At 35.8% G+C, this 16,517-nt stretch overlaps 8 protein-coding genes across 8 annotated transcripts in view; 3 read left to right on the plus strand and 5 right to left on the minus strand.

The window, feature by feature from the left end:
• Nucleotides 1–3,530, minus strand: part of LOC120776006 (mannosyl-oligosaccharide alpha-1,2-mannosidase IA) — a 319,778-nt gene extending 316,248 nt beyond the window's left edge. Inside the window, exon 1 of the mRNA XM_040106441.1 lies at nt 1,722–3,530. Within this exon, the coding sequence (XP_039962375.1) occupies nt 1,722–2,330 (609 nt within the window). The 5' untranslated portion in view covers nt 2,331–3,530. The remainder of the gene's footprint in view (nt 1–1,721) is intronic.
• Nucleotides 3,531–3,888: 358 nt separating this feature from the next.
• On the plus strand, nt 3,889–5,711 carry LOC120776007. The gene is made up of 2 exons (XM_040106442.1): nt 3,889–4,326; nt 4,400–5,711. The coding sequence occupies exons 1-2, from the start codon at nt 3,976–3,978 to the stop codon at nt 5,663–5,665; spliced, it is 1,617 nt and encodes a 538-aa protein (XP_039962376.1). The 5' UTR covers nt 3,889–3,975; the 3' UTR covers nt 5,666–5,711.
• A 144-nt stretch (nt 5,712–5,855) lies between these two features.
• Nucleotides 5,856–7,845, minus strand: LOC120775683 (activating signal cointegrator 1). Its single transcript, XM_040105982.1, has 5 exons — nt 7,691–7,845; nt 6,963–7,629; nt 6,434–6,912; nt 6,059–6,375; nt 5,856–6,001 (listed from the first exon to the last, which is right to left on the minus strand). The coding sequence occupies exons 1-5, from the start codon at nt 7,756–7,758 to the stop codon at nt 5,931–5,933; spliced, it is 1,602 nt and encodes a 533-aa protein (XP_039961916.1). The 5' UTR covers nt 7,759–7,845; the 3' UTR covers nt 5,856–5,930.
• Nucleotides 7,846–8,237: 392 nt separating this feature from the next.
• On the plus strand, nt 8,238–12,066 carry LOC120775040 (molybdenum cofactor sulfurase 3). The gene is made up of 4 exons (XM_040105015.1): nt 8,238–8,661; nt 9,379–9,523; nt 9,586–10,146; nt 10,216–12,066. The coding sequence occupies exons 1-4, from the start codon at nt 8,589–8,591 to the stop codon at nt 11,840–11,842; spliced, it is 2,406 nt and encodes an 801-aa protein (XP_039960949.1). The 5' UTR covers nt 8,238–8,588; the 3' UTR covers nt 11,843–12,066.
• A 52-nt stretch (nt 12,067–12,118) lies between these two features.
• On the minus strand, nt 12,119–12,581 carry LOC120774447 (migration and invasion enhancer 1-like). The gene is made up of 2 exons (XM_040104096.1): nt 12,507–12,581; nt 12,119–12,449 (listed from the first exon to the last, which is right to left on the minus strand). The coding sequence occupies exons 1-2, from the start codon at nt 12,569–12,571 to the stop codon at nt 12,191–12,193; spliced, it is 324 nt and encodes a 107-aa protein (XP_039960030.1). The 5' UTR covers nt 12,572–12,581; the 3' UTR covers nt 12,119–12,190.
• A 32-nt stretch (nt 12,582–12,613) lies between these two features.
• On the minus strand, nt 12,614–13,215 carry LOC120774449 (migration and invasion enhancer 1-like). Its single transcript, XM_040104097.1, has 2 exons — nt 13,104–13,215; nt 12,614–13,044 (listed from the first exon to the last, which is right to left on the minus strand). Exons 1-2 carry the CDS (start codon nt 13,127–13,129, stop codon nt 12,783–12,785), a joined length of 288 nt encoding a protein of 95 aa, XP_039960031.1. The 5' UTR covers nt 13,130–13,215; the 3' UTR covers nt 12,614–12,782.
• A 261-nt stretch (nt 13,216–13,476) lies between these two features.
• Nucleotides 13,477–14,440, plus strand: LOC120775259 (TM2 domain-containing protein almondex). The gene has a single exon (XM_040105340.1). It carries the CDS (start codon nt 13,577–13,579, stop codon nt 14,312–14,314), a length of 738 nt encoding a protein of 245 aa, XP_039961274.1. The 5' UTR covers nt 13,477–13,576; the 3' UTR covers nt 14,315–14,440.
• LOC120775258 (la-related protein 7) lies at nt 14,391–16,257 on the minus strand. The gene is made up of 2 exons (XM_040105339.1): nt 15,933–16,257; nt 14,391–15,861 (listed from the first exon to the last, which is right to left on the minus strand). The coding sequence occupies exons 1-2, from the start codon at nt 16,177–16,179 to the stop codon at nt 14,456–14,458; spliced, it is 1,653 nt and encodes a 550-aa protein (XP_039961273.1). The 5' UTR covers nt 16,180–16,257; the 3' UTR covers nt 14,391–14,455.
• Nucleotides 16,258–16,517: the final 260 nt, after the last annotated feature.

Consider the following 16,517-nt stretch of genomic DNA (forward strand, 5'->3'; position numbering starts at 1 on the left):
TCTTAGCGAAATCTTTTTATTCCGCTTTACTTTGTTTATTTTTGTTTTCTGTATGTTATATAGCTCGATTTCGTTGGAAAGAGCTTTAGAGAAACAGTGAAAACCAGAGATCGAACGGAAACAGGGTTATTTGCCGGCGAAAATAAAAATAAATAAAAAAAACATTTGTGAAAGCAATGAAAAGGTTAAAAGAAGAAACGCAAATAAATAAATATTTATATACGCATATGTATGTATATGTATACAGATATATTTAGGTGCATAATATTACTAATAATGAAATTAAAAGTAAATACATTAACGGACGTAATAAGAACTTATCAATTATAGATCAATTTACAATGAGTTGCTATTGTTACAACTCTAAAAAAACAATAAACAAACAACGAAATCGCCTAGAAGCACAAGTCAAAGTAATATATTATGTCTATCCACACAAAAGTTCGCTACACAAAAAAAAAAGTTGTTTGAAGGCCTGAGAGAACACTTCAACACAAAGAAATTGAAAGTTGAAAGCACGCAAAAAACTCGAAGCCACAGTAGCGAAGAACAAAAAAACGAATAAATTAACAGCGCTAATCAGATATGGTGTATTTCAGGTTCCACAACGTGAACGCTTGAGACAATCATTTTATAGCATGCCGCTACGAGCTGCGGAAGATTCAGCAAACATATGCTTCCTCTGCTACTCTCACTAAAAAAAGAATGAGATTTTTAATGTGTGCGTCATTAAATTTTACGCATAGGTCTATGCTATATACATTTACATAAATAACGCTGAGGCGAACAAAAACTAGCAAAAAAATATGCAAAAAAAATTATCGTCTTCTGAAGTAAAACTGCTAAACAACAATGCTGAATATGTGTTTGCTTGTTTGCTGACACAGCACATCAAGTGGGTCAGTAGTGTGTAAATAAGACGTTTGGTCTCCTACCGCTTGACGACTGATCACTTGGCAACACAGCGAATACCCCACAGAAGTAGGTTTATATGGGTGAGAATAGTAGTAAGCGCGTCTGAATTACACCTGTGTTGAATAAATTCTTTTAAAAATAAGAAAAAAAGTTAACTTCAGCTGTTCCGAAGTTATAAAACCCTTCACAGGTGTATTTATTATAACATAAAAGGGTATTAAAAGATAGATATTAAAAAAATTTGATATTGTGATATGACACCTGGCTTAGAGGAGCATTTTTGCGGCCTTTTATTCACATGTTAAGCTTTGTTTTACGGATTCATAACCGTTATAAGGGACGCATTAAAACTTCTGACACAAGTACATATGTACATAAGCACGTACAATATAAATGATACAATCAATTTAATTCAAATAGTCCGTGAAATTAAATAACGAGGCGTTTACACACGTTTATCTATTAATATAAAATCATTATAACTATTTATTACAATTGCGAGTGATTAAACACCAGTACAGACACAGGCGGTGCACTTGAAAATTATAACAGATTTGAACGCATGTTGGTACTAAAATCACACACTCGTCGAAGCAACACAACAACAAGATCGGTGCTTATCGGTAACATGGCGTTAAGAATGACCAATCAAAGTACTTCAAAGTACTTAAGTACGGCAATTACTGATAATGACTTTATATGCATATATTGTATTAGATGCATATGTATATGTATGTACATATGTACAATATGTATGTCAAAATGTTTACAAACTCATAAATTCAATCTTCTACACACTTACTTACCTCTTTAACTTTCTGGCGTTTCTCTTCCACTTTTGAATCCGGATCAGCGTTTGCGCTGGGGCTAATTGTCAAACTTGCAATTTTTCCCACTGGTAAATTGTTGTTATCCATGCGTGCTGCAGCGTCTTCATTGTTGCTATTTTGTCCTTTTCCGGCGGTAGCTACACTTTCTGGTGGTCCTTCACCATTCAAAGGTGGTGCAGCGCCTTGTTGTTGCTGTTGTCCATCATCGCCTACGCCCATTTCCTCGCCATCATAACCAGCATCTTGTTGGTGTTGTTGCTGCTGCTGCTGCAGTTCTGGCTTATCTAATATTTCACCTAATTCTTCTTTGATTTTAGCTTGCAATTTCTGACGGTCGCCCATAAAATGTGGATCTGCGTCTTTTGGTGCGTGTGCAGCGAGCGGTGGTGCCGGTATGAACATTTCAGGACCGGCTTTTTGGAATTGCTTATAAACACGCAGAACGCGTTCACCGCCAAAATTATCGGGAAGGAGGAATATACCACCGAAGCAGAGTAGGCATAGCGTAGCTAACACCAAACCAATAAGGAATTTTTCACGCAAATGAAAATTCGATTTACGACTAATCGGCCCAATGCGATACATTTTGTTTCAATTTTTTGGATTTACTCTCCCTTCGAAAGTTTATGGTTTTAATTTCTATAAAATTCGCAAAAGTTTTATTTCATTTAACTTCTACGAGAGCACACAACACTACATGGGGCGAATGGTCGAAAAATTAAGTACCGTTAAGAGGGAGGGGTCAGCGGTAACTTCAATTTTTCTTGCACAATTCACAGATTTTAACAAAATAAAAAGGCAGGAAGACGAAATATTCACTGGACGGTGGTTTTGCACAATAATAAAAGTTTCGTTATTAGTTACACATTAGTTGCAATTCTTTTAAATTCACAAATATTTTGTACACGCAAAAATAAACACTTTCACTTTGTATCTATGTGTGCTTTGTTCAAGTTACCTCCCACTAAAACATAATTTTTTTTCTTTCAATTTTACTGCTTTTCAAGTGACATTGTAGTGAGCATCAAATAGGCAGTTGATGTGCTTTTTCGTATTAAGAACTTCGTAAAAACCGCGTTAAAATGATTTATAATTTGTATGCCAGCAACATTTTTACACAATAGATAGCACAAAATAACTTTGAAAATGATGATGGCAAGAAGCGTTTCACAAATGCACAAGCAATCACCTACCGCACACGACTGTCAATATGACAGCTCCAAATGTCAGAGAACGCAAAACACCACTTTTTGGCGCAAAGGGGGCATTATAGGAGAGCGCGTTGGAACAACAATTCGCTGAGAGCTGAGAAATTTATATAAGACAAAATCGGCGAGTTAATGGTAATACATACATACATATGTAGTTTCTTTTTTATTACTTATTGTTTGGGGCTCCCATTGGAGATTTTTCGTGTATGCACTTTAGTTTTGTTTACAACGAAAGTTGTCGCTTTTAGTGAGACGTTTTGTATTTAAAGTTTTCTGCACGTAATAGTGTTTATAAAAAAACACAAAATTGAGTCTGATAGTAAATTGGTAAACTTTCACTTTGTATGATAATAAAAGTCTCTGAAATATTCAAATTCTTATTGGTAATTTTCCTCCTTTGCTGCATTGAACTTAAGAACTATATGAACTCATGCGTTTTCTTCAACATGTCTAAAAATCACAATTTTCCATTCATAAATAATATACATACAAGTTCACTATATAAACATTTCTTTCCCATTCAATTCCAGTAGAATAATTGAAATTTACAGTTTTCCAATCAGAGTTAAGATGCTGTGAAAATGCAAGAGATTCCTTTATTTTACATTATTTGTTTTCTGTTTGCTTTAGTTTATCGTCTTCCGTTTTGTTATATTTTATTATTGCCTATTTTTGGTATCAAATTTCGTGTTTGTTTTCATCGCGCAGTGTTGCTATTGAAAAAGGGACATTTAAAAAATCAAATGCAAAATTTCCCATTCTCACACTTTCAAAGTGTGTGATATTTAAAGATTTATAATAGGTTTGAAGTGATGTAAATATTATAAAATTACGACGTACGGAATTTAAAATTCGGCTATAATCAATACACAATTTGTATACAAAATATAACTGATGTATTCATTCAACTAAGAAAAATGTTAACAGATAACTCTGGCAACATTTGAACCCATTACTGATAATCAAAATAATTGTAGTTTATTATTTTCCAAAATCGATATGACAAACTTGTTTAATATATGTGCGGAATAAATGTGAAAAGGTTAAATTTTGCTATGGAGCCCACTATTAAATATGAAAATTGTGAGGAAATATTCATTGGACCGGCTGGTGTGATTACTCCAGGCAGTGGACAAAAACGTCATTTCGATAATATCAGTGCAGGAAATGAATATCCGAGCGGAGGTGGCAGTTATTGTCAGGAAAATCAGAACGCAAAATCACAAAGCTCTGCTTTTATAGCACCAACGCATCAGACTTTGTACGCACAATTTCAAAATAATGTAGCTGGTCAACAGGAGGTGAAACCTGCTAAGCGTTATCGGCGCGGAGAAAGCGCGGTATTGTTCTCGCCACCTTTTTTCGAAGTTGTATGTATAAACAAATCGCTTTATTTTATTGTTGTATTTCGATACAGTTATGTTCATTTATTTACATTTGTAGCCAGACGACATTAACGCACAAGGCGATACATTTACAGCACGATGCGTCTCTTGCCAAGTTATACTACGTGGTCACAAAAATGTTTCGTCCAACTTTATTAAACACATGAAACGCTCACACCCAGAGGTACACAAAATGTATGAAAACTACAAATTGTTAAAACAACATAGTAGGAATATGAACTTATTGGTAAATAAGTCACCAGCGGCACCAAGTGAACAAAGTTATTTTGATGTTAGTACATGCTTAGATAATACACAATCAAATGCTACACAAATAGAAAGTGATGCGGTCGAAAATGAGCAGAATTCAGAAACCACCGAAAATTCTCAACCGAACTCTAATACAGATTTAAATGATACCAACGAAAATTCAGTAGATTCCCAACCCAACAAAAACGATATTTCCACGTCTGAAGTGAATTTATCAAACAAAACCCTCCATGCAATAAGCAAAATGTTTGATGAAAAGCTAAAGTCATTCGCAACAAAGGCGGAATTGAGCGAGGTGTCTAAAAATTTCATTAACCAAGCGCGTTCGCGGCAAAGTACACCTTGTTCGACCAGCGTTCATGACGGGCATAATGATGAAGATGAAGTTGAAGAAAGAAAAGTAGATAAATATAAAACAATACAAAATGAGCTTGAAGTAATGCGTCAACGTCTGTCTCAGTCGGAACAGAGTAAACGAGTTTTGCAACGCGAACTTCACACGCTAGAAAAAATAGTGCGAAAACGTAAACTTATTATTAATAATATACCAATAGCACCAGAACAACAGCCGCAAACTGCTGTAGAGCAATTGCTTAAGGAACGTTTTGATCTGCCGAATGTGGCTTTGGAAAATGTTTGTGTTATTGGCAACAGAAATAGACAGCAAAACAATAGACAAACTCTTCTTGTGGAAGTGGTGCGGGAATGTGACGTGAATGCAATATTTAGAAGGAGTGCTTGTTTAAAAAACACAGGTATATATATTTCCTCTCAGATGTCCCAAATATCACTGAAACGAAAAGAAAAGCTCTTGGTGTTGCGACGGGAGATGTTGCGCCGAAATCAATCATTGAAAATATTAGTGCGTAACACACAATTACTCGTATGTGGCACATATTTCTACTGGGATGACCAGCTGGGTTTATGTGTGGGTAATTTGGATATGGCAGAAAGCAATTTGGTCAGCGAGGATGCAGCTGAGGAATTGAAAAAACTAACAAAACTAGACATGAAAGAATTCCTTAATGTTTTGAAAAACTATGATATTAGATAAGATAATTTTTAAATACTTTTACTCATTCCAAAATTTTTAACGCAAATCTATTACCGTAAATTTTATTTGAACTAACTTCTTGAAGAAGTGGGATATTTTAATATATACAAAATATAAAACAAGTTTAGCATATTTACTGAGCTTCTGTATATTTTATAATATTACACATTTATAAAAAAATTGTATTCTATTTCATAGAATTGAGTTTTTCATTTCAAGACGTTCAAACATCAGTGAATTTTAGAACGTATGTATGAAAATCACCTTAGTTTTTTGTATTTTTCAAACGAAGTAATGTTTTGCAAGCCGCATTATGGATCTTGGGGTCAATTTGATCTGCAAGGATTTGTTTATAAGTTAAAAGGATAACAGGACAAATAAAGAAAAACATACAAATTTTATGCTGCCCCTTAACAGGGAAAACTACAGGCAGCTGCTGTGGATTTGAGCAAACAAAGACATATGGACTTTCGGACTCTCCATCTGGATATATTTCGCGGTACTCTTCTTGTGCCAGACAGTCATCCACACGAACACAGCCTAATAAGCAACCTGTTGGATAGTGCTCCGGAAATGTAATGCTAGGATCATTATAATGAGTCTTGTAAAAGTTTTTAAGTTCTTCAATTTCTTCTGGATGTGGATCTTTTACGGTTGACGCTATCCATAAGCGCCCACGATGTTCACTATACCAAACACGCCCTTCGTGCCTATATTTAAATATTATAAACATATTTTCAAATGCTTTATAGCAAGCACCATACATACTTCTTTATACCGGCCACAAGCAGGGATGCCCATGGTTGATGCATGGAAAGACAATGACGCATATCCTGCATTTCTAATAACTCCTTATCTTGAACACGATTATATGTACATTCTCCTAAACCTTTGTTAATGGACCCATCAGCAGCGAATGCCTTTCCTTCAGCGGTAAGCTTATAAACTGGACGATGTTCATCATCCATGTTTGGATCTGTGCCACATGTGTCCGGTGTAATTTTTTGTGTATTCTTTCGGTTAGACCAGTTATTTTTGTCACCAGCGGCAGCTTTTGCTTGAGCAATTTCCTTTAACACACGGTTCTCAAAATCAGCTGTAATGGGTGGGTCATCTTCCACCTCTCGCCCAGCAAAATCGATCTTTATTTTGCGTTTAGCGCGACTCTCATGTTTCTTCTCATGCATTTCTTGTTTCAGCTGTTCGAACTTAGCACGCTCTGATTCGGATAGCCAAACAGAATTTTCCTATAAAAACAAATTGAAGTTGAAGTGGATTTAAAGACGCAAAAACCCACCTCAAAATAATCGAGCTCATCATCAATAACTGTCGTACGTTTCTCACTATTCCGATCATACTCCAACAACCGATCTCGTTGTTCCAATGCCTTTTTCAATGATTCTCCACCACCTTTCTCTTTCAATGATTTCAACAAATTCTGTCCTTTTTTAGAATCTCCTTTCATTATTTGCATTTCTTCGTTGGTACAAACAATATCGCCACAAAACAAGCATGGTCCACTACCTTCTTGCTCACAAACTATGCGTCCACAACCCAAACAGTTATTGATTAACTTGTGCTGAGAGGCTTGACAATCACAGAGTCGTCGTCCTTTTAACATTATCACTTCCCCACTAACACTGCCGTCGCTAGTGTATAAATTGACATATTTGGACTTTTTCTTAGCACCTTGTGATTGTTGCTGTTGTTGTTGTTTGCCAAATTTACCGTCCAGCGCCAAAGTATTTTGATTTTGTTTATTTTGTACACTGTTTTGAACAGATTTTGCTTGTTTCTGTTGTTGGTTATTATTAGGTTGTGGCGAACGTTTATTGTGCAGCGGTTTGCTAAAAAGCCGTTGCTTACAATCCGTCATAAATGACCGATGATCTTCACATTCTGAATTAAGTAGAGTTTCAAAGTACTCATCGAACTCTGTTGATGATTTCATTGACAAAATGTATCTAAAAAAAGTTGCAGGACATCGTTAACAAATAAAGGAATGAAATGTTATAATATGTTTACTTGATCATATCATCTGGGACTTCGAACTCCAAACAGTTTTTCAAACGTTCACGTATCCACTTATCCATTTTTACTTGATTAATTATTTCAGTTTTGCTTAAACTTTTTTAAATTTCACAATATTGAATATGTGGAGCAGACGACCACGAATGATAAAGAAATTGATTGAGTTGATAACTTCTTTCGATTGTAGGGTTTTATCGATATTTCTTTAACCTTATGTTACTTAAGGTGCAGTTTGACACTACAGCTCATCGTAAAATTCGACGAATTTAATTAACTACACGTTTTTAAACAAATGTGAAAATTTTGTATTTAGCATATCTAAATTTAAAAAGTAATTTTCGGCATTAATATTAATTTCAGGTATTTATTAATTTTATATTACCATTAATACACATTTTTATATGTCTTAACCAATCTGCAAACTATGGTAGAGGGTATACCATGCATAGACCCATCTCAGCTGTGGATTTGTTTACATTTTAACAGCTGATAGTTTCGTTGGAGTTGGGGTAGGAAGGTAAAAAGTTAACACGTCAGTACTCTATTGAAAATTCATAATCTCTGAGCGCATTCTGTTATTGTATATCACAATACCCTCATTCTCAACAAGATGCAATTAAATAAATGAAGCTAGTATGACACGGGAACGAAGCACTTGCTCTGTGTTAAATGATTCAATTTGGTTTAGTTATGTTTTAATATTTGTTGAAACCGGTTGATTTGGTCTGAATGGTGAACAGTACGCAACGAATGAAACATCAATAGAGTGACAGCATTTGCTACTTAATTGTCAATAGGTTGTGTGTCGCTCAAAACAGAAATAAATAGAAATAAAAAATTAATCGCGCCGAAGCAATAATTAATTATAACAAGGGGCCAGTATATATACAAAATGCTAGAATTTCAAAATGTATTTACACAGGCTGAAGCAGATGCAATCGAAAGTGAATTTCAGCGCATAAAAAGCAAGTAACCATACATACCTACGTACATATGAATGCATCTCCGTTATTTTTGAAGGAAAATAAATTATTTATTCATTTTTCGCTGTTCTATTTTTTAATTGTAGTTTTTTAATCAATATGTGGTGTAAAATAAATTATTTGTTTATATTGTAAATTTAAAAATATTTGTTATTGCGAAATAACTTATCAATTACCTATCAACTATCAAGTGGCAAAATGATAAGAAGTTGCGCAGAATTCGCGGAGATACTTGTACATAGGGTCTATGCACATATTATTTACTTCTTCCAAAGTTTCTTATCTTTCGAAATGAATCAATTAATTTAAAAAATGCACCATATACTATACATTACGCTTGCGAATGCTTGAAATGTAAAGTATTTGAAAACAAAGATAATAAAATCACATGTATTACTTATAATAATGACACGTTGTTGCATTTATTGTTGTAAAGCAATTGCATGAAAATTCGTTGGAAAATCGCTTGTTTAATTACATGAACACATAAGAGAACTCGTAAATTTGCTATGGTAGATTATAGTAATTTGCTATGCTATTCTATATTTTTTGCTACAGATTATAATACTCGTTATTTTCTATTTTAAATCAGCTTCAAATCATCACTTATTAAAATAATTTGTTTTTTGTTGCAAAATTACCATCTATCATAAACATATAATAAATCTCTTAATACTAATTAATCTCCTTTCCATACAGATAACGTATATCTAGATCATGCTGGAACTACTCTTTATCCTAATAGCTTAATCGATGCGTCGGGACAGGTGCTTAAAGAGAATTTATTTTGCAACCCACATACTTGTAAAGTAACAGGTGATCTCATAGATCAGGCACGCTATCGGTTTGTACATTTTTTTTGTCATCTTATATCAATCAAAAGCACTAATAAGTGGTTTCTTTTAGTATACTACAGCACTTCAACACAGACGCAACAGAATATGCGGTGATATTTACCGCTAATGCCACCGCGGCGTTAAAACTGGTTGGTGAATGCTTTAATTTCGGTGAAGATGCCGACAATGCGGGTGCTTTTTACTACTGCCAGGAAAATCACACATCGGTTTTGGGAATGCGTGAGATAGTGCGCACCAAACGGCTGTATGTCCTAACGAAAGACGAAATAGTGGAAAATCTAAAGCATACTAATGGTATTGATAAAAATGGTTTCGATGCTGAAATCAGCTCTAATGGTAGAAGCGAGTTGAAAACTAATTCGCTAGTTGCCTATTCGGCGCAATGTAACTTTAGTGGCTATAAAATGCCACTGGATACTATAGAAGTCATTCAGAAATATGGTTTAGTAGAGCATGGCACACATGTTGGCGACGAGGCAAATGTAAAAGAAGCAGCAGAGAGTAATTTTTATATTTGTCTGGACACAGCATCCTACGTAGCCAGTAATTTTCTCGATCTGCGAAAATATAAGCCTGACTTTTGTTGTATTTCATTTTATAAAATGTTTGGGTAAGACAAATGTTGCTAATAATGCTTAAAAACCGATAAAAAAAATATGATTATTTCCAAACTAAACAGTTTCCCTACGGGCGTCGGTGCGTTATTGGTGAGCAGACGCGGTCAAACTGTGCTGCAAAAGCGTTACTATGGTGGCGGCACTGTGAATATAGCAATGACGCGGCAAAATTTTCACGAAAAACGCCCAAACTTTACAACACGCTTCGAAGATGGTACGTTACCTTTCCTGACCATCACTGCGTTACTTGAAGGCTTTCGCGTACTGGAGCGGCTGGTGCCTGCAACAGCAAAGCAACTGCCGGTGCAACGTATTAGCGCACACGTATATGCGCTAGCCAAATACGGTCATGACTCCCTCGCCGCGTTACGTCACACCAACGGTGCACCGCTAATAGAGTTTTACAATCATAACGGTTATGAGGATATAAGGCTGCAAGGCGGCGTCGTCACATTCAATGTATTACACGATGATGGCACATATGTCGGTTTCGCCGAAGTTAGCTGCATCGCTGCGGTACATAATGTACAAATACGCACCGGGTGTTTCTGTAATCCAGGGGCATGTCAATGGTTTTTGCACTTATCGAATGCCGATATACGCAAGCAATACGAAGCGGGTCATGTTTGTAGTGATTTCACTGATCTAGTTGATGGCTTGCCGACCGGTGCTGTGCGCATGTCTTTCGGTTATATGACGCGTGTAAGTGATGTGGACAAAGCAGTGGCGATGATACGCGATTGCTATCTAACTACGGCAGCGGAACGTCTACGTCTTATGGAAAGCGTAAAACTGCCGGAAGTGCTACGTCATGTGCCGCAACGCTTGAAGCCGCAGTTAAAACGCATTTGTATCTATCCGATTAAATCGTGCGGTGCTTTCGACATTACAAGCGCATGGCCGCTTACAAATAGTGGCTTTAAATATGATCGCGCCTGGATGATTGTCGATGTCAACGGGATGGCTATTACACAAAAGCATTTTACAAGGTTATGTCTAATAAGACCTTTAGTGAAGTTAAAGGAGGAGATTTTAGAGTTACGATTTCCCGGCATGTCAGCAGTGCAGTTGCCGTTAAAAATGAAGGCTGTAGTTGAAACTAAACGCGTCGAGTCAACGTTCTGTCAAAGTAAAGTGTGTAATGATTTAGTGGAAGGCCTAGATTGTGGTGAGGAAGTGGGTAAATGGTTATCTGACTGCTTAGAAACGAGTGGTTTGCGTTTAGTGCGTCAAAATGCCGAACGCCGTACACAAGATGGTGTTTCGAAAGATATTAGCCTGGCAAATCAAGCGCAATTTTTGCTGGTAAATCGCGCCTCGGTACGTTGGTTAGCAAATAAGGTGGAAACGGAGAAAGAACCGCTTGATTACACGGTTGATCGTTTTCGTGGTAATTTAATATTGGAAACTGCCAGCCCCTTCGAGGAAAATTCTTTTGAGGAAATCAGCATTGGTGGTGTTGATTTCAAAGTGGAAGGTTTTTGTACGCGTTGCCAAATGATTTGTATTGATCAACATAATGGACAGAAGACTAATGAGCCTCTACGCACAATTGCGCGTGAGTTTAGTGGAAAAATACGTTTTGGTATTTATTTATCGCTTAAGCAAGCACAAGCGGAAAATACGCTGGTTTCTTGCAGCGCAGAAGTAAAGGTTAAAAAGCAGGAGGAGCATGGAGCGGAGCAATAAATAGTAAATATTGCAGTATATAACAGTGATTACAATTTCAACTTAAGTACATATTCAAATATAAATATGTAAATTTAATGAAAAATACCAAAATATGTAATCGAAAAATGCAACAGTTTCAAATTTACATAAATATGCCAGCAATCGCAAGAATTTGCCAGTATATTATGCTATAAATAATATTTATACTTATATATACATACACAAAGTTTTAAGAAGTATTATTCTTTAATTGAAATATTCACAAAATGTGCATCACAAAAATTGTAAAAATAAAACATTTACTAAAATACATTTTTCGACTAAATTATATGAAAAGTATGTCTGTATATACAGAAGCGGTTTTTTTTACATTAGCGTGCAGATGTTTTCTGCTTTTACATAATTGGGGGGCAAACCTGCGTGCACATTTTTTACTCTCTGCAGTATATCATCCTGCGATGGGAAAGCCTGTGTCTGCAATTTTGAATGTACCAACATGCCGTTTATGACCACTTCAAAAGAACCACGTCGACCTGCTCGGCATACTAGATCAGTATCAGGCTGTTCGTTCATTATATATTTCTGCAGGGATCTGCACTGCCGCGCATGCGCTGCACATAAGCCACTAAACGCAAATTGTACGGTGAACCACAAATTTAAAAGAATGTAATCTAGCGCTCACCAATGTTCCACATCAACTTGTATCGATTTGCCCTTCGCAGTGCTAATTTTGTTAAGATTTTCCATACAAATTGATTTATTTATAAAATATGACAAATTTTTATGTGATTAATGGCATTTAAAGAATGTTAATTATATTTTTTATTTCATACCTTCTATTTGTTTCATATGCCAAGGTATGCTAGCTTTTCTCATTTATAATTTTAAACGTAAGGGATTGGAAAATTACAGCGTACTCAGGAGTTTTCAAGTCACTGTGTCGATTGCATTTTTGCTATCACATTAACATACAATTGTCAATTGGTTGCTCTTTAACTTTTTCTATTGGTTGACCCTTTTCGGCACGTCGTACATTTTCCAAAACACTTTCGTGATCAGGAAATGCAAACGACTGCAATTTGGAATGTACCAAAGTGTCATCTATTTTTACTTCAAATGACCCCTGACGTCCTTTAGAACATACGACTTCCGCATCTGGTTTTTGTTGGAGTAGGAAATTTTGTAGCATTTTGCATTGCCACTCGAAATTGCATTTCGGACTATAAGCAATATGATGGTAAAATTACAATTATTATTTTATATGTGATTTTCTATTTACCAGTACTCAACATCAACTTTGACCATTCTATTGTATATTTTTGTTAAATTTTACCAAAGTAGAAAATTCGATCCTTTGTTTACATAAAATAAAAATGTCAGCTGTTTTTAGCATTGAACTTGCCGGTGTTGACAGCTGACTGGTAATGTTGCAAAGAATTGCATGAAATTAAAAAACAAATTAGGAAAAATTTTTGCATCGAAATACCATCTAAATGGCATGGAAACAAAGAATTTTTATAAGCTCTGTTTTGCAATTTGGACTTGTATTTTGTTAACAAATATTGCTTAACAAAATTATAAATTTCGTTAAAAAAATATTGTTGCAAATGATATTCACGAAGTCCTCTGTACAATTATAGTTGAAATGACAGTTCTCTGTCCGCTGCTTCGTTCACCAGCTGTTTATCGTTTGTTTATCAACTAGTGCAAAATATTTTCTTTTAAAAAAATTATTGTTCTATTGAAAAGAAAATGCTTCACCGACGTTGCATAGTTATTAATATGCGATCTGCCTTGGCGCTGATTATGATTTTCATATTTAGTGGCATAAGACAGAGCCAAACCGCTGGTGGCAATCTCATGGAAACCGAAACCAAGCTGGAAGGTCAATCGAAAAATGTTACCAACAACAATGACGCTATACCACTCACAATCAAAAGTATAAATGACACGAATGTATCATGTCCAGGCGGTCCTGAAAGCGAGTGTTCAACACTACCTTTTCCTTGTATACGCTGTAATTATAATTACTCTTGCCATTATGGTCGAGACATTAACGTCACTTGTACGGCATTGGATCATGTGCAATGTCAAGGCAATCGGACCTTCGTACAACAAATGAATTGTCGTTATTGCTACCAAACAGACTTATGGCAACAGTCATGTGCATTGCGTGGAAATTGTAATTCAGTGAATGGTTACTTTTATCGCACCAATTGCACAGTTCATTCGGATGTGTTTTGTCTTGGCAATCGTTCGTTTACCCGTAATATTAAGTGTAATTGGACTCAGGGTTATCGTTGGAGTACCGCACTTATAATTAGCATTACGTTAGGAGGCTTTGGTGCCGACCGCTTTTATCTTGGTCACTGGCAAGAAGGTATCGGAAAACTATTCAGTTTTGGTGGTTTAGGTGTTTGGACTATTATAGACGTTATTCTCATATCGCTACATTATTTAGGGCCGGCTGATGGTTCGTTATATATATAGTAAAAGTTGAAAGGTTTAAAAAAGACCATTGTAATTTCAAACAGACTGTAATATTTAGTAATGTAAGCATATATGGTTATTTACTTAGATATTTTATTCAAATAAAATTTTTATTTTACTAAAACACATTGACTGTGTTAATTATTCATCCTCTTCTCCAAAACGTATATGTTTTGTTATTAATTTCTTAACTTTCTCTCTACCTCTCTTCTGTGGTACTTTTACTTGTTTATTCAATTTCATTTCTCGATCCGCCTCAATCTTTTTCCAATATTCCAACTCAGCTTCGCCGTTTAGCACTTTGCAGTTATACTCCGCACAAGTCACTTGGCGCACGAAATCAGTTGCCGCATCCGCTGTGTCCAAACGTAGATGTGCATGCATGGCGCCCTCCTTAACGTCAACGTACTTTACAGTTTCATATTGACGCATATCAGCCTTAAATTCCTTTATGTTGACACAAGGATTTAAGAAACCTACTTCCACTATTAATCCTTCGGAATAGCTAAAGAGCGGTGCTCGTTCTAAAGCTGGATTGTGCTTCAACTCTTTGGGTTGTGGTTTGGCATCCTCCTCACCTGCGCCATAAAAGTTCATATTCATTTTGCGCAACTTTCGTTCGTTGGGCTTTGGTTTCTTAGCTGGCGTGGGTGCTGAGGCATCCGACGTTTCGGCGGAAACGCCCTCACTAGCACGTTGTTGCTGTTTTTCCTTCCATGCTTTGCGTTTCAATTCAGCTATCTTTTCGCGTTGCAAGTTGAGGTATTTATTACGTAAACGTTTCCAATCACATTTCGGCAAAACTTTGAGCTCATAGAAAGATGCATCTGTATTCAAATCTGTATCTTTACGACGTTTTTCTAAAGTTTTTGCCTTTTTCTTCTTCTTGCGGCGTTTCTTCTTCTTGGCATCTCCATCGTCATCTGCTTGATCTTCGGTATCATTTGAAGTCTCCCCAGTTTCGTTTGCGGTGGAGTTTTCATCGTTTTCTGTTTTTACTTTCTTCGATTCAGGGCCTTCTTCTTCCGACGTTTCATCGGCAACCCTTTTCAATTTCTTAATCTTTTTATGTTCGGTGTCGGATACATTATTCGCTTCTATATCTTCTTCATTTTGCTCTCTGATGAATGATTTCACACTTTGCAATTCGGCAGGATCAGTTTCTTGCATCCTTAATACACCGTTGAATTCGCTGAAAGCCTTAATCGCTTTGTCCACACTACTCGCCTGCTCGAATTCGACGAAACCAAATTCCTTGATTTTCCGTGATTTAGCATATTTTGGTAGTGAGACATAAACGACTGCACCAAATCGTTCAAACGCTTGACGCACCCAATCGTGATCAGCTGCAGCTGGTAATGCTTCAACATAAAGTGTCTTGTCGTCGACATTACGTTCTACCGGTAAAGCTGTCTTGCGTCTAACTCTTGAATTAGTTTCATCCAACTCAAGTAGTTCTGAGTTTGTTAAGGACTTTTTGATTTCCTCCACTGAAGAGGTAAGCGCTTTCATTTTGTTGAAACTTAGAAAAATATCCAAAGGTACATCTGTGTGATCAAACCAAAAGGTAAGAAGTTAAATAGGCATATAATAATATTTACATATAGCGAACACTAACATGGATCTTTGTCCATAAGCTGTTTAAGATATCGATCCTTGGAAAGATTTGCATCGCCAAAGTAAAACTCCATTTGTGCGCGTATTGCATTGAAATGATGTCTTTTACGCTTCCTGTGACTTTTTTGTCCACCGGCATGATCACCTGCGGCTTCAGCTACTGGCGGTTTTGACTGTTTCTTATGTGTTTTTTTCTTTGTTTTATGTCTGTCCGACTCATTCTGTTTCTCGATAGCGACAATCTCCATTATTATTCATTTAATAAATAAAATTTCGCTTCAAAATATTACAATAAATATTGAAAGAAAATGTACAACCAGCAAACGATTTCAATTGTTTTTTAAGCTTCGACAAAGTTGCCAACTCACATTTATTTAAAAAAAATTGATGACACAGAAGGAAGAAGGTTATAAAAATTTATAGAAAAACATTGGACGACCAAATTATTTTATAATAAATATTTGAAATAATTTACTTGTAAGTATGTTATATATTGTTTTTGGCTTACGTTTTTGTTATATTAATATACTTATGTATATTGACAAACAAATATATGTTAAATACTTGACCGCGGTAAATACAAATT

This window comes from Bactrocera tryoni, chromosome 4, assembly GCF_016617805.1.
Source record: "Bactrocera tryoni isolate S06 chromosome 4, CSIRO_BtryS06_freeze2, whole genome shotgun sequence".
In the NCBI taxonomy this organism is placed as follows: domain Eukaryota; kingdom Metazoa; phylum Arthropoda; class Insecta; order Diptera; family Tephritidae; genus Bactrocera; species Bactrocera tryoni.